Source organism: Dunckerocampus dactyliophorus, chromosome 9, assembly GCF_027744805.1.
Source record: "Dunckerocampus dactyliophorus isolate RoL2022-P2 chromosome 9, RoL_Ddac_1.1, whole genome shotgun sequence".
NCBI lineage: Eukaryota > Metazoa > Chordata > Actinopteri > Syngnathiformes > Syngnathidae > Dunckerocampus > Dunckerocampus dactyliophorus.
The window spans coordinates 30,656,508-30,680,918 of record NC_072827.1 but is presented as its reverse complement, the minus strand read 5'-3'; the positions used below and the strand labels follow the sequence as shown (position 1 = coordinate 30,680,918).

Genomic DNA, 24,411 nt, shown 5'->3' with positions numbered 1-24,411 from the left:
TATTTTTTAAATATATATTTGTCTGTACATTTTGGAATCGAAGGCCATCATTCTCAATATTTGGTATGGAAACATTGTTTTGAACATTAGAATGTTTTTGTAGTTTTTTTTTAAAGCTAGATGATAAAACACGAGCACACTAACTACACTAATCACACACAGAAAACATGAAATCATTCATATTTAATTTCACTTCTGAATTATTATTAGCAATTTCAGGTGATTTAACTCCTAATAATGTGTGTCCTACTTCCGGTTCGCTTCCTTTGTGCGTTGCACCTGCCTGAGGGGGCGGGGTCATGTCGTCAACGGCTAGGAGGTGGGGGATGGGACCGAATGACCCTCCTCCCCGTGCACCTGTGGGAACGTAGTGTTGTTTGTTAGCTAGCTATACTTGTGGACGTTATAACAGCGTAGTGCTCTCCATCCATGTCTTCCTGAGGGGAAAAAGCCGCTCTACTATGCGCAAAAGAGCCGACACGACGTTTATGCCTTACTTTGCAGGATTTTGGAACGCCAACGGGATAGACGACGACGTTTCCGCGGAAGACGGAAGCGAGAATAAAGACAACATAGATGATGGGAAATATGATACTGGTGACGCTATTGCTACTTTTCCTGCCAACAGGTGAGGCATTAATGGTTCTTACTCCCCCACCACCCTACACACACACTTTGTTCGTCCTTTTTTATTTGTTGTTGCCATGAATGCAGGGCGAAGTCACGAAAGCAAATAGTCGAGGCTGAAAAGGGCAAAGTTAATCATCAGCCGGTGGAAACAGGCAGGGCCAAACACGTCACGTGACCCCGCCCTGTACCAACAATACCAATATCTATTTAATCTGTTTCATTGGTAAATTGCTTAACCCACCCTATTATATAGTATACATAGGGTCTTGTATTCCTTGTATATCACTCACTGTACATATATAATATCTGAATTCATATATTTAAGTACAATACAACAAAGTTGCGCAAGACCACGTGACATATATACACTCCTGATCAAAACCAGGGGAAATTATTACATACAAATATTAAGATTTTGCACTGGTGGGTTGTAACCACATCGTAGGACAGGGTTGTCCAGTTTTTTATTGGCACATTTTAGAAATAAAAGGAAGGAATAAACTGCAAATACGGGGAAAACACAGCAAAAAGGCACAATGTACAGAGATAAAGCTTAAATATTGATACCAGTAACAATAACACAAAGCCCTCGATTTAGATATTTCAATATATTGTACATTTTTAGACTTTTTACACAATTTTACAAATATCGAAGTACCCCACTGAGTGCTTTGATTTTTCAGCATGTGCGACCCTCGGTGGACTCCTTCAAAGCAACACGAGCAATACTGTGTTCACATTCAAACAGGCTGTTCATCAGCTGACCCAAAGTTCCTTAACAAGGTTGCATTAAGTAACAGCACGTTTACGCTCGTGCGATGTCGAAAGAAGAAGGGAGTTTATTGTTTAACATGTTCATGTATGATTGTTGAACTGCCCAAAAAAAGGCATTGATGCAAGGGTTGGACGCAGTCCGACAGCGAGTTAAAACTTATACAAAATCCTGAGTGTCCTGAGTGGACAACAAAGGACAGAGGATACGACGGGCTTGTTGAGCCGATCCTCAACCGAAATGAAATTAAAGCCTCTTCTCGGAGAAAATGAACAGCTGTGGCCTCCAACGTTTCACGAAAAACAGCATATTTTTGACCATTGCAAGCCACGCCCCGCGTAACACGCACGCACATGCATTAGATGTTTGCTTTATAATAACGATTTAAATGTAGCTACCATCGTCGAATGTGTTGAATATCAGAAAAACACAGACTTCTTCTGAAGGACTGCTTTTTCTGCTCACCTGGAACCAAGGTGTTTGTTTTTCTCAAGCTGTTGCGTCTCCTCTGAAGTCTTCTGGCGCCTCACACTTTGAAAACTCAGCTTTCATGCTTCCACTTATAAGCTCAATGATGCCTTGGCTTGCTGACACAGTGGAAACCGGTTCTGCTGTTTCTTTGTTTTAATAATTTGTTGTTATATCATTATCATTATCATATCATATGATTATACAGTACAGTATCATTAAACTGCTGAATCGAACATGTAGTAGTCCTGTATTTCTGCTTTTAGGTACTCTGCAGTGCACTCATATTAGAGCCTCAAAAATCTGCTTACACATGCATTAAATATGACTTATTTGTTAGTTCATGTCATAAAACACTTAATGATGCTGTTTTCCTTTAACTCACATGTGCTTATCATCACCTTATTGTCCTTAATTCTGCTTTGCCCTTCATACTTAACAGTTGTTGTTACTACGAATGGGAGGGTGCAAGATGTGCAAACTTGTTAAGTCACATAGGTGGCATTAAGGAGCAGCACCTCAAACCAAACAGTGCAAGCATCTTTTCATTTAAAAAGCACAGAGAATTTGACGTGAGAATGTTGGCATTTCCTGTAAACATCTCATCCTTAGTATTTTTTTTTGTTTTGTTTTAGAGCTGCTCTCCATCCAGGTCATCGTTCCGGAATCGGAGAGAAGTACAACTTTGTTTGCGTCTGTGATCCTTCGCTGCGACTTCTCCACTTCTGCAAACCCTCAGGAGGTGACGGTCACCTGGAGATTCAAATCCTTCTGTAAAGACCCCGTTCTGGAGTACTACTCCACTGGTGAGTACTGGTCTTACATCATTCTTAGTAGGCGAAAAACACTTAACAAGTTCAACTACATTCCCACAGGGAATCATGAACATTAAGAAAGAATCTGTTAAGAGGTTCAACCGTGGCCATCGTGAAGCCTTTACAGTATATGTCTTAAGTAACATTTTCACATGAAAAGTGTGAAAAGAAGTTAAGGGACAGCATGCAACCGTTAGAGGGTAATAACTTTCAATTATGCTGCAAGCATTATATGCCGCCCCCTTCCTGCTCCGAGCATGTTAGCCACGGTCCACGCAACACACACACACACACACACACACATGTACTCGCCAAGTTTGTTGTCAGCGATTTGGCAAAGTTTAGCTCCTAACGTAGGTTATCACTGAATGAATAGCTCGTCGCACCAACAGAATGACTGCAATGAGTGATTGGTCGCTTCTCTGAGACTGTGCATGTGCACGTGCTACAGACATGCATGCGTTCAATTTAATTTGCAACTGTGAAAAATACATGTCACCATTTTCCCTTTCAATCTCTTCTTTTTCAACCGCTAATGACAACATATTCTAGCCGGTTGTGTTCTCGCTACATTTTTTTGGTTTATAAAAAAAAAAAATGCAATCTTGAGCCAGCTGCAAACAATCCCTTTAACCACTGCATCATAGCTAATAAAACGACTACATGACGGGGAGGAAGGCATTTGTAAGTGTCGTACAAGTATGAAAAGAAGTTCAACACTGTATGTGTACTCGAAACTACTTCATGTACTTGAAAACAATAACGCTCATGACGTCATGTAGCAAACGTGCAGAGGGAGGATTATTGTGTGTAACCGGGAGGTGAATCTCTTAGATAGATACAGTAGATAGATACTTTATTGATCTCCAATAATTGTTTGATTATATTGAATATATATCCCCTAATGTGAAGAATAGATATTCTGAGAGGCAAAAAAATAAGAGGTAGGAGGGACTTTCAATACCAGTGCAGACCTGCCAACATGTATGAATTTGTTGTACTCAGCATGCATTTTCTCAGTAAATGTACAACTTTTGGGGCATTTAAATGTGCATGTTGTGTCGTGTTTTGATATTGGTGTGATAATGTGTTCTCTTATGTAACCTGAAGCGTAGACTGACATTTCATGCTAAAAACAGCCTATCAGGCCGCCTTGCAGCTGGGTCAGGACCCGGCTAACGACTGCCCGGACCGTCAGCGAACAGTCCGCACCGTGCTCCAAAAGAGAGGCCTGAATGAGCCCACACTGGGTGTGGACTACCGAAACCGCAAGATTACCGTTCTAAATAGTGGGTAAAACGAGGACTGTCTGAATGTATACAGCACATACGCACTGATGAAATGACATGATGGTGGTTGTGTGTGTGTGGAACAGAGGCTGACCTGTCCATTACTGAAGTAATGTGGTGGGATAACGGCGTGTATTTCTGCACCATTGACGCTCCTGGCGACACCTCGGGGGACTCTGATCGAGAAGTGAAACTCGTCGTTTATCGTAAGCGTCATCCTTTGTCACACGTTGGAGAAACTGTATGTCAACTGCAGTTACTCCAGCTGGAATTCTAAGCATATGAATGAATGCTTGTACCTGTTCCAGACTGGCTGACAGTGCTGTTAATCATCCTGGGCACCCTCCTCCTCATCATGCTTCTTGGCATATGTTGCTGTCAGTGCTGCCCACAGAAGTGTTGCTGCTATGTGCGCTGCCCGTGCTGTCCTAGGACGTGCTGCTGCCCAGAAAAAGGTACATATTTGCCTTTTTTGTGCTATTTTCAACCACATGCCCCTTTTTTTAAATCGCTCATGTCCACCTACAAAATGCACCTGGCAGGGACTTGATGACCTCAGTCAGCATGTATTATTCACTACACTGTGACTTCGGTTTCTGTTTCATGTCTTCCCGAATGATCATTGGGTGCGCTACATGTCAGTCATTATAGCAGCACTGATTACCGTGGAAGTGGCACGCCGACGCCACTTGTAACGCCAACAACGGTGTCTGACGGTCTCTCCTCTCGGCTCGTAGCTGTGATGCAACACAGGATGCTGCGTGAGGCCAAAAGGGCCATGGTGCCTTGGATGCACGGCCAGCCCATTTATGCTCCCATCAGCTCCAACAACTCCATCCAGGGCGTCCCCATGTTGTATTCAGGTGAGCACCTTCAATCAATGAATGCTCGAATGCCACGGTTCAGCAAAACATTCTTTACGTACTTTCATCCATGGCAATTTTGTGTCTGGGGCAAGTGTGGCAGCGCCCTCAAGGTCCAGCAGTTGGCACTATGGTGAAAAGCATAGTCGTTTTTTCATGGCACATGCTGTGTTCCTGCAAACCCTCCCCATCGTATTTCTGCTCTGTGTGGCAACAGGGCCCTCGGCAAGGAAGCAGTTGTTGAAATTGACAAAAAATTAATGTTTTTGTTCTTCACATTTAAAATTTTAGGGCAGGGTTGGGGAACTATTCATTTTTATCAAGTCGTCCTAGATGTGATGATTAACGAGATGTTCATTATTAGAAGCATTTGTGGGCTACATGTTGTCAGACCTTTTCTTTTTATTAGTTTTTTTTTGTTGTTGTTTAGAATTGCATGGAGGACCAGATGAAATACTTGCGGGGTTCCCCATCCTTTGGAATGTCCTATTAATCAAAAGTGTGCCTTTAATAAGGCTCAAAGTAAGCTCACTTTAATTTCAGGCTCGTATTCAGATGCTGGCAAACAGAACTTTGCCATGGCACCCATGCAGCTGTCCCCCATAACCCTGCCACCGCAGCAGCCTGCTCCCCCCCACCACCTGAATGGCAGCGCTACAGGCAGCGTCCAAAACACAAGACATGTGTTGGACTACCTAGAGAACCAGGTGAGGGGGCTGGATGTTGCAGTGCCCCAGATGCCAATTCACCCTGTCCAAAACATGCACCAGTTACCAGCTCAGCCCCCGCCACCCCCTCCTGTTGTCCCCTACACCCCCGGGCCGCCCAGTATGCTGTCGGCCCTGGATGAGATGGGCGTAAGGGGGACGGAGAGAAGGGTGATCACCCTGCCTCCCATCATCCAGCGTGTACCCAGCTTCTCCTCACACAAGGGGCCCAGAAGTGGAGATCAGGCAAGGGGGGGACAGCGCTTCTCCAGCCAGTCCAGCGGGAGCACCAACCCCTCCGGAAGGGACGTTCAACGAAACAGCCGTGGATACAGAGACATCTCTCCACCAAGACGGGGGATCCTGCGAGACTACAAAGACGACTCCGACTGGGAGGGCAGGCGAGGAAGAACGAGCCAACGTAACTGGAGGGACCAGGGAGGTGGTGGAGGAGGTGGGCCCAGGCCGAGGACACGCAGCCGCGACGACCTGATGGAGGAGCTACAGAGCAGAACCGCGTGGAGGGAGAGGAGCTACTCCCCTCCGCAACGCAAAGGGTCCTGGAGCTCAGACGAAGAGGACAGCAGGAGGAGAAGGGGGGGTCGAGACAGGGATTGGCCAGAGAAGCCCCCCAGCTACTCTTCTGTTGAGAGTCAACCCAGACACCCCAACGACCGCAGGAACTACATCCGTCTTTCCGTAAGAAAACACCACCATTCAACATGACAAACTTTCTTCAATTAACACTTTCTTTGGGTGTGGGCTTTTTTTAACCCCATGTCTGTCACTTCTCTCCATAGGATAGAAGCTCCCGTAGCAACACCAGCGTAGTCATCTGAAGCATTTCTTTGTTTTCAAACCTTTCCTAAATGGTGCAAAATGAAGGCAAGCTGCATTCTTTACCTGCTTCTCATTTAAGGATGAACTTGTTTTTATTATTTAGGTAGTTTTAAAATTACAACGTTAATGGTTTATTTTCATCAAAATACTGTATAGTAAGTTGTGTATTTGTCTTAGTAACTTTGTTAGACTGACGGCCATGAGAAGTGTGCTATAAGGACCTTACAGGACTTTGCTGTAACTTTTAATGTTTTGTTTTGTTGTGTGTTAATTATGTGAATTGTGCATGTTTTCAGTAAAACTACTAGTACAACCTGTGTAAAATAAATAAACGATGTGCCTGCCAATGAGGAGTCACTGTAAAAACCATGTGAACAGCAAAACCATAAGAATAAATTGGAACAACACTACATCAAGTAGAACTCAAGACGTCCAGCAGAGGGAACAATAGTCCACGACTTGGATTCTAGATTGTTGATTGGTATAATGATAATTGAATTAACTATTTTACTAATAGGTGGGTGATATTAACTTTTTAAAATGTGGTATGTATTTTTAACACTAACTCCAGACACAATTCAATACGTTTTTTTCTATTTGTATGGGATGGATTCCAGGTAGGCGGGGTTAGGACAGTTCTGACGCTAGCCTACTGGGATCTGATTGGGCCCCCTTGGTGTCCAAGCAGGAAGTAGCACCAGAGATGTTCAGTTAAGATCGCTTGTTACACGAGAGCGTGTGAACGGTCCTATGAAAAAGCATGGGCAATATTTGTTACTTAGTCTAATTTGAGCGTGTATTAATCAAGTAAACTGACGAGTGTAGTGATTCGGTGGTAAGTCGTTAGCTGGCTGCCGTAAACTTCAAGTTGCCGCACTTCATGCAATTGAGGCCTTCTGGTGCATTTTACGTCTAAAAAATGTGAATATATAACTATTAAGTCCAATAAATGATTCAATGTTACTGTTTTGAAGGTACAGTAATTATTCGGAGGAAGGGCTTGTTCAGCGGCCCCACTTCATCGTCGCAACTCTTTCGCTGTTTCCACACGGCGTGATATCTACCGTCGTAGAACATCTCCAGTGTCAATGTCAAGTGATCTGGGATCAGCAGTTTACGCTAGATCCACCTCTAAAGTCTAATCAAACCTGATCGAAAGCTTAGATTGAAATAAGGAAGCCGACGAGAAGGGTCCGCTAATGAGGATAGAAATCACTCACACAGCATCACATTCGTTTCCAGGTAAGGGGAACGGGAGGCTAGTCGCTTTAGCCGGCTAGCTAGTACCTTGCGCTGAAAACGCCTTTAGTGCCACACCGTCGTGTTGTTTTAAAACATCACATCACCCGAATGTTTATTATTGAACCTTCTTTCTGATATAAATGAACGATAAAAGTAAAAAATCTAACAGTGTTACAACAAGACCCCCTTCCACAACCTTCAGGTTGTTTACAGGCACGAGTATCATTTACGTTGTTTGACCCGAATGGCGGCATCATGTTACTGATGGAGTGGCTTGTTTTTTTATGTTTGCAGCATGAATTCCCTCACAGGAAGAACCGTGTTGAACCTCTTCCGACGCGCTGCGACACCGGCTGGTGTGTCCCCTTTTCTGGCGGTGAGGGTCTGCCATGGCGGGGTGAGCCGCAAAGGAAGCGTAAGCACGAAGAAGCGCGGCTATGACATCACCAGGAACCCCCACCTGAACAAGGTGAGGTGCGCCGTCAGCATGACTGGAGAATATTGCATGAATACTGTTACGGGTAGCTTACTTTTGGGGCAAGTGGGAGAGTGCCCCATCATGTAGTGGCAGGGATATGGCAGACTTAACTGCAGAGACTATCAGGCGCCCATTAAGGGTAGGGCCAATTTTGTACATATGCATTTTTATGATAATATATCATCTTAAATCTGTAGTTCTTTGACTGTGTCCCTGCTGACTCCCCCTCGCCTTTACATGCTGCCGTGTAGCAGAATCACCCCAAGTATGCCAGAAATTATATTTCGTCTTTATTGTCTCCCACATTTGTAAAACTAAAAGAATAACACAAGGGTATCTGGGGTAAAAACTGTAAACTTTGACATTTAAGTTACTAAGAGCTTGGCTCCAAACGTAATTGTCACATGTACAAATCAGTAGATTGTTAATGACTAGTCAATGTTTTCCAAAGCATTAGAACGTCATTTAACGTTTGACACAGCAAGGAGTGACTGCGTTCATACTACCTTCACAGACCACAAGAACGGCCTGCATGCCAAGTGGCATGCACGGAGGCGGGTCTTTCCTAAACAAATGTACAGTTAGGAACACTGCTTTCATTCGCTCTGCAAAGATGTGCTGGCCAAAACCGATCCAAACCAAACATCCTCAATGACTCATCAGCTCTTTTTGGGCGTTTTTTCCTCCCAACGTTAAATAAAACAGGAAATACTTCTCTTTTCAAACTCTCTGCCTTATGTTTCAGTCGCCTGCTTGAGTCGGCACTAAAACGATGACTCACGAGGCACTTGGTGGAAAGAGTTAGCAAATACAGTTGTGGTTCTTAGGGGGGTTTAGGATTTTTGCCTTTATACACCAGAACACCGGATGTGAAATAAAGCCATCAACATGTCATGGTGGTGTAGAATTTCAGCCTTAATTGAAGAAGTTTGATCATTTTTACCCCCCCCAAAAAAAACTCTCAAGTGTACGTCGACTTTTGGGTCATTTGACTTGGAATTGTTCTTAGTTAAAGGACCACATTGAAGAATAATGTTAATGGGTTGACTTGTTGAACTGTACCTTGCATCCTCTACTGGCCAGTGCTAGGAGCTTTCACAACCAATCAATCAATGAATGCCGGTGAAGTCGGTATGTATTGTAGTGCTTCAACTAGTGTGCAAGCTTTCTGAGGGGCTTGAAGAGTGTAGCAGTGATGTAGGGGGAGTGAGTGCAGCCTCTCACACAATTGGACAGAATAAATAGCGTCAGTATCACGCGCCGCTGCAAGCCTGCTGACACGCAGACGACAGCCACACAAGTTCGCAATTGGTCTCATGTATTAGAACCCACTTTTTCCAGGTGTCAACTTTAAATACAAGCAAAACTAAGCTTTCTTATTTGAAAATAAGCTTTGAAAAGACGTGTGTATGATGCGTTTTTTAAAAGAAATGGTCATATCAATGTGAAAACTAAACTGTGGGGAACACCAGGAAGCTCCCTGTAACTTTGGTGCCTCAGCATCCATTTCCTGTCTCTAGGGAATGGCGTTCACTTTGGAGGAGCGCTTACAGCTGGGCATCCACGGCCTGCTGCCCCCTTGCTTCCTGTCCCAGGATGTCCAAGTGCTGCGTGTCATGAAAAGTTACGAAACGCGCATGAATCCTCTGGACAAGTGAGACCAGAACATCATATTGTAACTTCATTCCTCTGCTTTTTGTTTTTCAATGACCATGTTGAGCTTTGCTGGCATCGCCTTACTTGACTATAGTCGCATACAGCGTCACGTCTGATGTCGCTGGAATTGGAACACAGCTTCTTTATTCAAGAGAGTGCATGATATGCTGTTTGCTGCTATTCGTCACTGAACCTAGGTACATGGAAGCAAAGACATCCGACCAAAATTGCTGGCGTCACGGGATTGAGCTATAGTAGTAGCCACACACGCAGTCACATCTGATGGCTTCGTTATTCAAGACAGTAAATGATATGCTGTTTGCTACTAAGCCTCACTGAAATCCCAGAGATTAAAAAGGTTGAAAATTTGGGCACTTTGCTGGCATTGCGTTACTCAACTAAGTGGGAGTCAAATGCAGCGTCGCATCTGATGTTGCTATCACAGGAAAAACGGCTGCTTTATTCAAGACAATGCATGATGTGCCGCTTGCTGCTACTCCTCACGGAACCGAAGTACAGTCGTCCCTCGCAATATCGCAGTTCGTTTATCACTCCCTCATTGTATTGCTGTTTTTCCGAAATTAGTTAATGAATCATCATTGTTTCGTGGTAGACTATGGTCTGTTATTAGTCAAAACATGTTGAAATGCAAGTGATATGTAGTACACTAAGTCCCCAACTAACGAACACAATTGGTTGAAGACGACCGTTCTTAAGTCGAATTGTTCTTAAGTAGAAACAAAATTAATATGACCAATGATACAGGTACTACATGTACGTGTATACATATACAGTATATGTGTATGTACTGTATGTAAATATGAGTTTGGATGCAGTAGTAATATTAAACCAGGATAATTAATGAAAAAAAACAATAATAAAAGTGATATAATAATACGTAATGATAAATGTTATTTACCTTTGAAGAGGAGTGGTCGAGCATACGTCGTCGTGGAAAAGGAGGAGTTATTGAAAAAAAGGACAACTGGTCGTCGTGGTTAGACTCTTCTAAAAGAGGTAGTGTTCTGTGGGTGTTGTAGAATTAAGCAGGCCTATTAACTCTTCATAAACTTTAATCACACGATCTGGCCGGGCTGTATCATAAAACTCTTAGCTTTCCTCTCTCCTCTTCCACGTCTTCCTGTATCTGTTGGTCCCATTAGCAGTGTCACAGTGCCCTCTGCTGGTCAAGCATGTACAGTATAAATATGGGTTTGCCGGTCAAGCATGCAGCAGTATAAATATGGACATATAAGGCAAAACACATGAAAAAATAGACCACTCGGCTTGTGTTCGTATCTCCGAATGTTCGCACATCGGATGTTCGTTAGTAGGGGACTTAGTGTATTCAGGTCACTAGGCAGCAGTAATGAAACAAAACATTGAGACATTACCTTACATTACATTAGCGTAACACTGCATTAGGTCATGAAGTCAGCCATGGCATGTCCGACATGATAGAGTGGGGGGAAAAAAGTTCCCCTCCCATTCCATGTGGAAGTGGTAAGTTTCTTAAGCTTCTTAAGTTCAGAAGAAATACATTTTAGGCTATCTGGTTAGCTTGCTCGTTTGTTAGCTTGCTAGCTAGTGGCCGTCTCGAGTCCCTGCAGCATAAGAGTTGCGCAATGTGATGTAAACAATTAATAATAGGAGTGTTTAAGTGACTATAGGGGTGCTATTTCATGTCTACAGAGTTCTAATAATGTTGAAAATTTAGAAAGTCATTAACAGGTTATTTATGCTCAAACTATGAAAATATTCAATGAATTATGATTGTGGAAATTCATTCACTGCGGTTGGGTCTGGAACCAATTAACCGCTATAAACAAAGGACGGCTGTACATGAAAAACAGCTGCTGTATTTCAGAGAGTGCATGATATGCTGCTTGAACTCGGCAACATTTACAAAAAGATGATGGACACACAACAGCTGGCATTCTGTCGTTGAACTCCTTGCTTCTATTCCTCACTGGCGTCACTTTAAGCAGAAATGTTTTTTGTCCCTCGCCGTCTCAGGTACATCCTGCTGATGACGCTACAGGACAGGAACGAGAAGCTGTTCTACCGAGTGCTGACCTCTGACATTGAAGAGTTCATGCCAATCGTGTACACGCCCACTGTGGGCTTGGCCTGCCAACAGTACGGGCTGGCCTTTAGAAGGCCGCGGTAAGACCATTAACACTCACGCGCGCGCGCACACACACACACACTGTTATCTAGGACTGCTTAGCAATGCCAATCATGTATTGTTGTTGTCAATGACAGAGGACTCTTCATCACCATCCATGATAGAGGCCACATTGCCACCATGCTCAACTCCTGGCCTGAAGAGAACATTAAGGTCTTCCTCCCCCATCTTCCCTTTCCTCCCTCCATCATTGTCTGTCAACTTTATAGCACTTTTTTGTGCTGCTAGGCAATCGTGGTGACAGACGGTGAGCGAATCCTCGGGCTGGGCGACCTAGGCAGCTACGGCATGGGCATTCCCGTCGGGAAGCTGGCTCTCTACACGGCCTGTGGCGGAGTACGGCCGCAACAGTGCCTCCCCGTGTTATTGGACGTGGGGACGGACAACCAGGTGAGCTCGTTTGGACCTGCAAGCACAAGCTAACATGTTTAAAGCTAAACCGTGATAGCAGGCAGAGATACTGTAGCACAAAAGTTGGTACTTGCAAAGCAAGATGTTCTTGAGGTGGTACTTGCTGTAAAAACCGCTGAATTAAACACATTATTGTTTCAGAACTTGCTCAACGACCCCTTGTACATCGGGCTGAAGCACAACAGGATCCGAGGAAAGGAGTACGACGCTCTAATCGATGAATTCATGCAGGCGGTGACAGACAAGTGAGTTCAAATTCGGCGGCGGCAGTACCATCTGTTATTGTAACGAGTCTCGCCATCACGCTACAGGTACGGCATGAACTGCTTGATCCAGTTTGAGGACTTTGCCAACAGCAACGCCTTCCGCATTCTCAACAAGTACAGGAATCGCTACTGTACCTTCAACGACGACATCCAGGGTAAGCGCAGGTCACATTCAAATGGGAGTAGACATGAGCGGCTATGATAACCTTGGCCAAAGCTAGCACGGTGTCACCGTATGATAATTACAGCTCTAAAATTTGTTATTTTGTGTTTATTGAAAAAGAAATTCTGTTGAACAGTCATTTTTAATAGAACATGATGGAATCCCGCAGCTCAAGTCACAACGTTATGAATATGAAAAACCGTGATGGAGTGAAGCTGCGAAATTCAAAGCATGATGTGGCGAGTGACGACTGTATTATTAAAGTACTTGAATTACTATTCTGTCCAACTTGCATGTCACAAAATTCCATAAAAATACAAAGACATTGTTTGTCGACAAAGTTTATGTCTTTCATTTTTTTTAAGTACCGGTTCGGGCACCTTCTATGCACGGGTACCAAATTGGCACCAGTGTCGATCATTTGTAAACGATACCCATATTTTGCTGCTTGATAATTGCGCTGCAAATTAAATATCGTCGATAGTTGATATCGACATTTTTTGAGACCATTTTCATTATTGTCATGAAGTGTAATTCACATATGAACCACTAGGTGGTACTCAAGTATAGTTTACCTGTGTGAGCCACATTAGCTTGACATAGAAGTTACTTTTATAGACGCTGTCTCTGTTAGGAAAAAAAAATCACTCCAATAAAAACTACACAAACCCACACAGTTATGTAGTGTACTGTTAAACTAATGTAGGAGGTCATACACTTTTCAACCGTATTGAAGGGTTGCATTTCTTTTGCACTGTAGCGAGTGACACCGTCTGTGAGTGCGCATCATTTTGCACTGTTTCATTTAATATTTACTTTGCCGATCAAACGCTTCAGTAAGCATTGACTGTCGGGACAAAGGCTATGCTGCACAGCCACACTGGAGCTGTGGCATTCGGCTTAGAAACAATTGCTTTTATGCCTTCATTCATATTAGCGTTTGCTTGCTAACTGTCCATTAATTAAATTTAAAAATCCTTGCATTTAGTGATGTAAAACGTCATTGGACAATTTTGCCAAAAATGTCAGAAAGGGACGTAGTTTTGCTAACTTTAGCACACATTGCTACAAACATTGCTCAAACTGTAATGTCCGTGCATGTGCTTAACTCAAAGACGTAGTTATACGTTTTTATAAACGCCTGATCCCAACAACGTACTTATACGTGTTTTACGTATTTTTTTTGCATGAGAGGCTAAAGGAGATGATGATGCAACTCCTCAGCTATGGATTAACTGCAGAGCAATTTTAATGCCATGAAAACGGCCACTCGGTGGCAGAAGTGCGTCATGAGGGGAAGGAGAAACACACATGACAGGAAGAGGAAGCCCTTTACATTAAGGCAGCTGTTACGTTGCCTACCACACGAAAAGGAATGACGCACCATAGGGAAATTTTAACACATGCATACACGCACATGCACAAACGTAGTTCAGATCCAAGGATGAAAGTTGTAAATACAGTCAAACTTGTCTGTAGCGGCCACTAGAGGGAGTCTGTAAAAGTGGCTGCTATAGACAGTTGGCCTCTATAGACAGGTTGGCGTCCAGTTTGAATGTTGACCAGTAGAGGAAAAAAAAAGGGAAAAAAATAATAATAATGTTGACCAGTAGAGGGCATTGCGGACTGCTGATAAAAGTTGTACAGCACTACTAGGCTTGTTATTATCATGGTTCATGGTTTTAATCCTGAACATGCATGAGTCAAACAGTCGCACATCACATAGTACAATTCACAATTTTGCATGTCCAAAAAGGAGTAGGAAGAAGCAAAGCTTATTTAATCCTACCCCTCATCAGTTGCACATCAGTTGCAATACATTTATTCACCTCTTGTTCTTCCAAGTGTACTTTGTAGGTCTACATGACAATGTAGTGCAATCATAGCCAAGGTTTTTACTTACTAAAAGGAAGCTAGAGGCTTAATAATAACTGATAACTGATAAAATACTTCAGTTAAGTACAACCGAACTCAGTTTTGCTCCCGCTGCCGCATGCATGCTAGCATATGTTGTTGTTGTTTTTTTTTTTATGGTAGCGTTGCTGGGAGCACGTCCTGTTCCCAGCCTACTTTGCGGTAATGTTTTGGTGCAAATGCTCTTAAAGTTACATGTTTGACCAGGAAATAGCAAGCTCAAAAGAAGACGGCTTTTTTATGTGGAACAACTGACAGTTTGTGTGGATCTTGTGAATGATTGTGACTGAGCTAGGACTCAGTAATTAAAGTCTACACACGACGGCTTCATTGATTGAAAAACAAAACTTTTTCGTGCATGAAGCTTCTACTTGAGTTGGTAATTTGGCTGCTATATGCAGTCAGATATTGACCAAGGGAGACAAAATGGGTGGCCGCTGGCCGCGTTTGACAGGTGACTGCTATACACAGGGTCTATAACATGTAAATTTGCCGGGGAGGATTTTTCAGTGGCTGCTATAGGCAGGTGGCCCTTCCATAAAGGTGGCCGCTAAGACAGGTTTGACTGTAGTTCATGGTGTTATATTTCTAAATTATTTTGATGTTAAAAATTGTGTTTATGTTGGTATAGTAGTTTAGATATTTACAGTAAGTTGTCAGAAAAGCAAAAATATTTGTGTCAAAGTGAAAGTTATGCTCGAAATGTATATTTTCACAAAAAGCTGTTTTTCTCCCTTTTTTTAGTCGGGAACTGATATTTTCCTGGAACTTACCTATGTTCTACTGCTGATTACTAAAGAACGGAAAAAGATAGAAACAAACTTTTTTTTCTGATGAAAGGCGAGAGTCTAACCTTTCTTTTGGTAGGTTCCATGCTTATATAACATAGAACACAATATTCTGTGCCTTGAAAGATCAGTCAAAATCGTCTACAATGGCCGGAACTGGAGGGGACGTCTTTTGAATAAATGACTGGGATTGAATGAGTTAACGAAGACGTCGTTGCTGTTGCAATTCCTTCGCTTTATTAACACAACACGGTGTAAACACACTCTTACAGCCTCTTACAGTCGCGCACGCACACTGCCGCACTAGCATGCTATGCTTATTAACTAAGCTAACCCAGTTTAGTTTTTTCAAGTTTTTTTTTCGCCGATTTTGCCGGTGTTTCAGGTGGCTGCTTCGACGTGTTTAGTTCGACAAGGGCTGGGTTTGTAATTGTGAGATGTTGCCACAACTGTGCGGTCCGGCGGGGAAATATTTCCCCACACAAACGTTCCTTCTCCTCATGACGACAGCATTTCTTTCACATGTCAATTTCTGCGGTTCTGCTGCTGTTTTTATTGGCCAATTCCGCAAATCCGGAAATTGTAGGATGCTAATAAAGGCTTTTTTTGGGAGGAACTAGAACAGAGATTGTTCAAGTTTTGGGTCAAGCAGTTTGTGTTTCTACCATTTGATCATCTTATCTTCTCCTCTTGTAGGCACGGCCTCTGTCGCAGTTGCCGGGCTTTTGGCGGCTCTGAAGATCACCAAAGACAAACTGTTAGACCACACCTTCGTTTTCCAGGGTGCTGGCGAGGTGACGAGTCTTTTTTGCGTCCCTCCTCATACGGTCAGAAAATAAAACACTGGATTATAAGGGTATTGTCTTCCTTTGGCCAGGCCGCTCTGGGGATTGCTCACCTGCTCATGATGGCCATGGCCAAGGAGGGCGTTTCCCGGGAAGAAGCCGCCAAAAGGATCTGGATGGTGGACTCCAAAGGCCTTATTGTCAAGGTAACACATTTGTCTCCTTTCTTAAGCCAAGCAGACTTTTGTTAAAGCCTTCTCTTTTAGGGGAGGAGTCATCTGAACCACGAGAAGGAGGAGTTTGCACATGAGCACCCCCACCTGAAGACCCTGGAGGAGGTGGTGCACACCATCAAACCCACTGCCATCATCGGTATGTAGAAGGAGTCTCTGATTGTGACTTATTGTTGTTCACACACAACCACGCATTACTCACGTTGTTGTTTTTTTGTCATCCATTTGACTGAGAAACAGTTGTGGAAAAGCAGAGAAACTTATAAAGGTGATATTTTATTTTTCGACTCTGCTCTTAAACATCAGTTGGTAATTGACCGTATTTCCTTTATATAGTGGCTGCGGGTGGGGGGGGGCGGTGGCGTGGATCTTTTACTCAACTGCAGAGAGAACCAAGCGTTTTTCTGTTTTTTTTTCACATAAATTTGACTTTATTCTTGTAATATTACGACTTTTTCCAAGTGTTTTTCTATTTTTATATATATACAGACCCTTTCCAAAAAATTAGAATGTCATGGAAAAGTTGTTTAATTTCCATAATTCCATTCAAAAAGTTAAACTTTCATAGATTATAGATTCAGGGCACACAATTTAAACGATTTCAAGTGTTTATTTGTTTATTTTTACATAATTTGGGCTTCCAGCTCATAAAACCCACGAAAACAGGAATTCAAAAAATTAGAATACTGTGAAGAAATCACCATTTACTTCTCAGTTTTTGCAGGAAAAAAAAGAAAGAAATTAGGATCACATCAAATCAATCAAAATATGGTACTTTCAAAACGATATGTCAATCTTCAATACTTGGTTGGGAATCCCTTTGCCTTAATCACTGCCTCGATGCCACGTGGCATTGAAGCAATCAGCCTGTGGCATTGCCTGGGAGTTATGGAAGCACAGATTTCCTTGATGCTTGCTGTCAGCTCTTCTTTGTTGTTGGGTCTGGTGCCCCTCATTTTCCTCTTGAGAATACCCCATAGATTCTCAATGGGGTTTAGGTCCGCTGAGTTGGCTGGCCAGTCAAGCACTGTGATGGCATGGGCATCAAACCAGGTTTTGGTGCTTCTGGCGGTATGGGCAGGGGCCAGGTCCTGCTGGAAGATGAAATCTGCATCTCCATACAGATCCTCAGCAGAAGGAATCATGAAGTCCTCTAAAACATTCTGGTAGACTGTTGCGGTGACCTTGGATTTAAGAAAGCAGAGTTTACCAACACCTGCACCGGACATTGCACCCCAAATCATGACGGACTGTGGATATTTCACACTGGACCTCAGGCAGCTTGGGTTCTGTTCCTCACCCGTCTTCCTCCAAACCCTTGGACCTTGATTCCCAAATGAAAGGCACACTTTACTTTCATGGGAAAAGAGGACCTTGGACCACTGGCCAACAGTCCAGTCCTCCTTCTCCTTGGCCCAGTGGAGACGCTTCCTACGTTGGCTCAGGTTCACAAGTGGCTTGACCCGAGGAACCCGACAGTTGTAGCCCATCTCCCGGATGCGTCTGAATGTGGTGGTTTTTGAAGCTGTGACTCCAGCCTCATTCCACTCTTTCTGGATCTCAGCCAGATTCTTGAATCTTCCCTGTTTGATAATCCGCTGAAGCCCACGGTCATCTCTTTTGGTGCATCTTCTCCTGCCACATTTTGCCCTTCCTCTAGACTTTCCATTGATATGCTTGGACACAGCACTCTGTGAACAACCAGCCTCCTTAGCTATGAACTTTTGTGGCTTACCCATCCTATGGAGGGTATCAATGATGGTCTTCTGGCCAGTTGTCATGTCTGCAGTCTTCCCCATATTGAACCCAACTGAGACAATTGAACCAAACTGAAGCAATTTAATGACACCTGGGGAAGCCTGTGCAGGTGATTTGACTTTAGTAGATGATTAGTGTGTGACACTCAGTTTAAAACATTCATGCCCTGCAAAATTTGGGCTGATTTCTTCACAGTATTCAAATTTTTTGAATTCCTGTTTTCGTGGGTTTAATGAGCTGGAAGCCCAAATTATGTAAAAATAAACAAATAAATACTTGAAATCGTTTAAATTGTGGGCCCTGAATCTATAATCTATGAAAGTTTAACTTTTTGAATGGAATTATGGAAATTAAACAACTTTTCCATGACATTCTAATTTTTTGGAAAGGGTCATAAGTGCGGCCTGGGGGCCATTTGCGGCCCACGGCTGTGATTTTATTGGCCCACAGCACAGTCTAAAAATGTAATTTAACAAGGAAACTTAAAAAACAACAACAGCAAAAATGGGCAAATCAATCAAACGTCAAAATGTTAAGAGAAGAGTTGTAATCTAGCAAGGAAAAAAAGCCATACTTTCACAAGACTAAAGTAATAGTATGAGGAAAAATGGCATTTTAGTAGCATGAAGTTGAAATATTACTTCTTTTTTTTAAGTCAAAAACAATGAATAAAGTTGTAATTTTTGGGTGCAAATTTACAACATAATGTCAAAATATTAGGAGAAGAAAGTTGAAAGATTTAAAAAATTATACAAAAAAGACCAACAGCAGAATTCTTACCAGAGTAAAGTCAAAATATTAAGAGAAAAAAAATAGAACAGTTGCAAATTTATGAGAATAAACTTGTAAAATGAGGAAAGATATTTCAGTAACAATGTTGAAATAAAGAAAAATACACTATTGTTTTAAAAGATATAAAGTTATAATTACGAGAAGAAAATTTACAAGAGGAAAGCTGAAATTAAATAGGTGGAACATTTAAAAAAAAACCATCAGAAATGGAAAAAAAAGCTGTAATTTTATGGGAATAAAGTCAAACATTGAGGAAAAAAGTCATAATTGAATGAAGAACAAAAGTCACAATTTTACAAGAATAAACTCTTATTATGGAAATATAACTATGGAATATAACTTATTATGGAAAAAACATAGTTTTTAGTGGCATTTCACCTGTCACCAAAGGTGAAATGCAGTTTTTTCTTGAGCTACATAATGTACAGTATAGCTTCTTAGCATATCTCTGTGTTGCTTTACAAAATATCAAAGTGCAATATAGGAACCATTTCAGTTTTATTGTATTCAAGCCCTCCAACAGGGCCTTAAGTAAGTAATAACATTGATGAAAGAAATATCATGCAACAATCAAACTACTGTCTTATGTTTTTCTCATTATTTATGTTTACTATTATAAAAATGACATTTTATGACGCTACTAAAATGTTTAGCTGGTTTCTCTTTGAAGTTCTTAAGCTTCAGATTTACAGATACCATTTACCATGTGTGCTGTGCAGGCGGTGTGTGCTGTTGTTTACTGACTGAAGTAGGGAAATGAATTGTTTATTTGGGCTGCAATTAGAGGGCAGTTCATTGAGGAATGGCGTCTATTCAAGCGGAGGCCACTATTTGAGGAAATACAATACCCTGTGGTATTTAATTTGGTGAAAAGACTAATTTTGTACTTTTGAATAATCTGCATGTGATGTTATTTCATTGTAACTTCTTCCAATCCTGCTGTAAATAAAATAGCAGCGTTTACTGCAACCGAGCAGGCCTCTAATGCATAGCATTGTGTTGCCGTGAAGGAGTCGCCGCCATCGGAGGAGCGTTCACCGAGAAGATAATCAAAGACATGGCGTCCTTCAACGAGCGGCCCATCATCTTCGCCCTGAGTAACCCCACCAGCAAGGCCGAGTGCACGGCGGAGCAATGCTACAAGCTCACTGAGGTAGGCGCCGCCCATTTAGCTCAACTGGATGTAAAATTAGGCACACCTTGGGTCTTTCTCGTAAATGTACAAATTCATTGTCATAATATTATGACTTTTTTCTTGTAAATTTACCTTGTTATTCTCGTAATATTACAATTTTTTTCTCAATTTCCTTTTTGTCTTAAATTTACGACTTTTTTTCTCGTAAATTTGCAACTTTATTCTTGTATTATTACGACTTTTTCTCTTAAAAGTACAAATTTATTGTCGTAATATTACAACTTTTTTCTTGTAAATTTACGACGTTTTTTTCTCATTTATGATTTCTTCTTGTAAATTTACAGCATTTTTTCTCGTTAAAAAATCGTAAATGAGGGTAAAAAAAAGTATTAAATTTACAAGAAATAAGTGTAATATTACGAGAACCTTGTTCTCGTAAATTTACAACTTTATTCCCAAAATCTCAGATTTGTTTGTTTTTCAATGTGGCCCTAATACTCGTACGTACGTGTTCACTTGTAATTGTCTCAGATTTTTTTTGAAATTGGGATTTTTGTATCATCTCTAGTGGTTAGTTGGGAGAACTGCACCAGCCTGCCCCACACAGATGTTTGTCCATTTTATTTAAGCACTACCTCTCCCAAATTTCAGGAGATAGGCTGGAGTTAATAACATCATCCCTGGATCTTTGAAGAAGATAGATATTTAGAATTGGTTTTGTATTTCACTTTTGTTTTTTCTTTAATGAAATCAGGGCAGAGGCATCTTCGCCAGCGGGAGTCCCTTCAACAAGGTGACGCTGGCTGACGGCCGCTCCTTTTACCCTGGCCAGGGAAACAACGCCTACGTCTTCCCCGGGGTGGCGCTGGGTGTCATAGCCTGCGGAGTTCGCCACATATCAGACGAAATCTTCCTCACTACAGCAGAGGTCCTTTTTTACTATTACTACAGTATATTATATTTTACCCACGTGGTTTCTATGCAAAGTTTTTGGTATGTCATAATACATTTTGAAAACATAGCTGTCTTTGGCTACGTGGTCACATATGAACAAGTATATTAGACAGCACAGTAGCAACAGAACCAATGTTGTAGTGGCAGTAAGGAGCAAACTGCTCAGCCAGCGTTCATAGGTCTACTAATGAGTTCATTGTAAACCACAGTACAAGTGCTTGCGGATGCAGAGGTACTGTAGACAAAGCTGCTGACCACTCAATGATACTTCAAATGCAGCTACTGCATTCTTGGAGGTTGTCTACAGCCACAGCATTTTTTTTTTTAAGCAATCGGCATTTTTTTTAAACAATTAGAGAAACCTCACCCTCCGGCAGTTAGTTATTGAACACATTTTTTCACAAAATGAAGTACATTAAGGATAAACGCATGTCTTGGGCTTGTCAGGCGATCGCCGACATGGTGACCGAGGAGCACTTGGCCGAGGGACGACTCTACCCTCCTCTCAACTCCATCAGGGAGGTGTCCTTCAAGATTGCAGTCAAGGTAAAAAAAAACAAACAAAACATATATATAGTATATATATATATATATATATATATATATATATATATATATATATATATATAAAATAGTAATAATACTTGTTTATATTATTCATATTTTTCTGTTTTATGTGTGTAATTATCAAGCAAGTATATTAAAAATAGAAAATGGATAATAATAATAATTAAGAAAAATAAATAGTACAATTTATTTTAGTGTGTATAATTATTGAACAAAAGTATTCAAATATGTTATTGTTTATATTGATGTTCATAAGTATGAAATGAATAATAAATAATGCAATTTATAAATATTGCATGTACAGTTATTCAACAAAAGTATTCAATTAAAATAATAATAATGTGCTGTAAATGAAATGTGCTAGGACTCTAGGTTTTTTATACCGGCAAAACAGTTTCAGAGCATATGAGACACAGCCGTTTGGCACTGGATTCTGGAAGAGTGAACATATATTGGTCCATCCTTTCACTTCGTCCTACTTTTAAATGTTCGGTTGTCTCAGTCAACATCTTCTTTTTGAGCAAGCCAGTGGTTCTCATTCGAAGATTAGCGGCATAGGAAATGGATGGATGGTTCTCGGCAAGTAGACAAACAATTTCATTGGCTCATTTTGAGTGAAGTCACCACGTTTGCCGTAATAACTGAAGTAATTACGCCCGCAAACTACCGCTGCTATAGGGCCTCACTGGGTCCGAACTAAGGTTCCGCGATCTGGTGATGGCTGCCAGTATGGATATCACCTGGTCGGGACCAGGTTGTATCCAGATTTTCAGCTTGAAATCAGCTGTTAAAAGTGTCACTGTTTCACTATTTAAGTAGTTCAGAGATGGCGTCACCATTTATTGAGAACCTACGAGGTTCCCGAGGGGAAAAAAAGGAAAAAAAAGCATTCCCTGATGATATTATCAATCTATAAGCAAGATTGATTTCCGGACAATGGAATACGCTAGATATGCTCACACGAGCACCAGAAATGCAAAATTAAATATTAAGAATTAGGCCAACATTAGCAGACGTACGTCTGTGTAGGCTCTCAGTCGTACAGGAGTTGTCCATCGAGGGAAAGGCTTCTTGAGACGTCATCTGTACTTCTGTGAAGAAGGTGTCGGACGTTTCGCTCCTCATCCGAAGAGCTTCGTCAGCGAACTAATAAGTGCTGGTAGCTTAGGCCTAAAATACAGTAAGAGTGGGCGGAATTGGTGTGCCAACACCCTTCCTACTATTGGTTCCTTACACACTGCCATCTAGTGGTCACAACGACATACAACATGACGTACTTCAAAGATTTAAATCAATAAGTTATTACATATTTGTATTATATTTATTTCATTATATATTTTTTACCTTATATATATATATATATATATTTAGAATATATTATAAATAATAGTTAGTATAATAAATCAGTGTTAACTTGCCCATTACACGCTCAGCAATGTTCTGTCAGCGGTGCTTTCTTACTCCATTGGCGGCGACAGGTTGCTTTTAGCAACAGAAAGAGATCAACTGAAAACATCTGTTAAAATGCACAAACGTGAGCTACAGTGAATATCTGTACGTGTATAAATACTCTATATGTTGTTATATGTGTGTGTGTTTCCAGATCGTCAACTACGCGTACAAACACAACATGGCGTCGCTGTACCCCGAGCCGAAGGACAAGGAGGCCTTTGTGTTGTCTCACATCTACAGTCCCGACTACGACTCGTTCACGCTGGACACATACGCTTGGCCGCAGGAAGCCATGAACGTCCAGGATGTGTGACCGACTCCCCCCTCGCCCCCCACGTGGCATCAGCAAGTACAACAAGTACACTCCCTCCTCTGTGCATACGGCATACTTTTCTACCGACCTGGTGTCTTTCAAGCTGAAAGTGAAGGAAGTGGTTCAAGAGGCAGCAAAGGACAAAGTGCGTCACATACGTACGTACTCGCGGTGTTCAGTGGCGCTCGGTGTTTGATTCTTTTACAACTCCATGGTAACATAATCAGAAGCTCAAAAGTCACACTCAATCCCGTGACGACTACAACTTTGTCCCCTTTTCAAGCCCCACGGCGTTTCGTGTTCTTTACAGCTACTAACTAACCGTGTCTGTCACTCCTACTAAACTCATGCTCTTCATGTTAGTAGTTTTGGAAGGCAGGGGAGTGTGCGTGTGCGTGCGTGCGCACGTGTGTGTGTGTTTATTTAAATGACCAGCGCCACCTTCAAATTTGGGTCAAAGTTCCTGATGCAAGTGTGAATGGTTGATGTTTTAAAGGGAACATTAAACTTTGTATTGATTTATGTATTTCTGTTTTTTGAAGTCTAGATTTAAATTCGGGAACAAAACAACTTGTTTCCATGAAACATGTTACATTTTGTCCAAATCTGCTTCATGACAGTTTCAAACGGGCTGGTAATTTACACAGTTAAGCCTAAAATTATGAGCAATTTTATTTAGTAAAAGGATGTACAGTGGTGTGAAAAAGTGTTTGACCCCTTCCTGATTTCCTGTTTGTCACACTTAAATGTTTCAGATTGTCAAACAAATTTAAATATTAGTCAGTGACAACACAACTGAACACAAATTGCAGTTTTTAGATGAAGCTTTTTATTATCAAGGGACAAAACAAATCCAAAGCTACATGGCCCTGTGTGGAAAAAGTGATTGACCCCTGGTTAAAACATAACTTAACTGAGATGAATTGAGACCT

At 41.7% G+C, this 24,411-nt stretch overlaps 2 protein-coding genes across 5 annotated transcripts; both read left to right on the top strand.

Annotated features, from left to right (window-relative positions):
* Positions 1-331: 331 nt before the first annotated feature.
* On the top strand, positions 332-6,844 carry ildr1b (immunoglobulin-like domain containing receptor 1b). 2 transcript variants are annotated; one of them, XM_054787205.1, is made up of 8 exons: positions 335-628; positions 2,506-2,676; positions 3,825-3,974; positions 4,061-4,180; positions 4,283-4,429; positions 4,712-4,837; positions 5,381-6,243; positions 6,345-6,825. In XM_054787205.1, exons 1-8 carry the CDS (start codon positions 577-579, stop codon positions 6,381-6,383), a joined length of 1,668 nt encoding a protein of 555 aa, XP_054643180.1. In that variant the 5' UTR covers positions 335-576; the 3' UTR covers positions 6,384-6,825. The 2 variants fall into 2 exon arrangements, with proteins under 2 accessions (XP_054643181.1, XP_054643180.1); XM_054787206.1 differs by lacking the exon at positions 3,825-3,974 and having other exon boundaries at positions 332-628; positions 6,345-6,844.
* Positions 6,845-7,080: 236 nt separating this feature from the next.
* On the top strand, positions 7,081-24,005 carry me3 (malic enzyme 3, NADP(+)-dependent, mitochondrial). 3 transcript variants are annotated; one of them, XM_054787507.1, is made up of 15 exons: positions 7,081-7,626; positions 7,921-8,095; positions 9,625-9,758; positions 11,777-11,926; positions 12,026-12,101; positions 12,177-12,338; positions 12,501-12,604; positions 12,671-12,780; positions 16,187-16,284; positions 16,368-16,481; positions 16,542-16,647; positions 20,069-20,211; positions 20,948-21,121; positions 21,595-21,693; positions 23,318-24,005. In XM_054787507.1, exons 2-15 carry the CDS (start codon positions 7,922-7,924, stop codon positions 23,477-23,479), a joined length of 1,806 nt encoding a protein of 601 aa, XP_054643482.1. In that variant the 5' UTR covers positions 7,081-7,626; position 7,921; the 3' UTR covers positions 23,480-24,005. The 3 variants fall into 3 exon arrangements, with proteins under 3 accessions (XP_054643482.1, XP_054643481.1, XP_054643483.1); XM_054787506.1 differs by lacking the exon at positions 7,081-7,626 and adding an exon at positions 7,638-7,828; XM_054787508.1 differs by lacking the exons at positions 7,081-7,626; positions 7,921-8,095; positions 9,625-9,758 and adding an exon at positions 9,796-9,957.
* Positions 24,006-24,411: the final 406 nt, after the last annotated feature.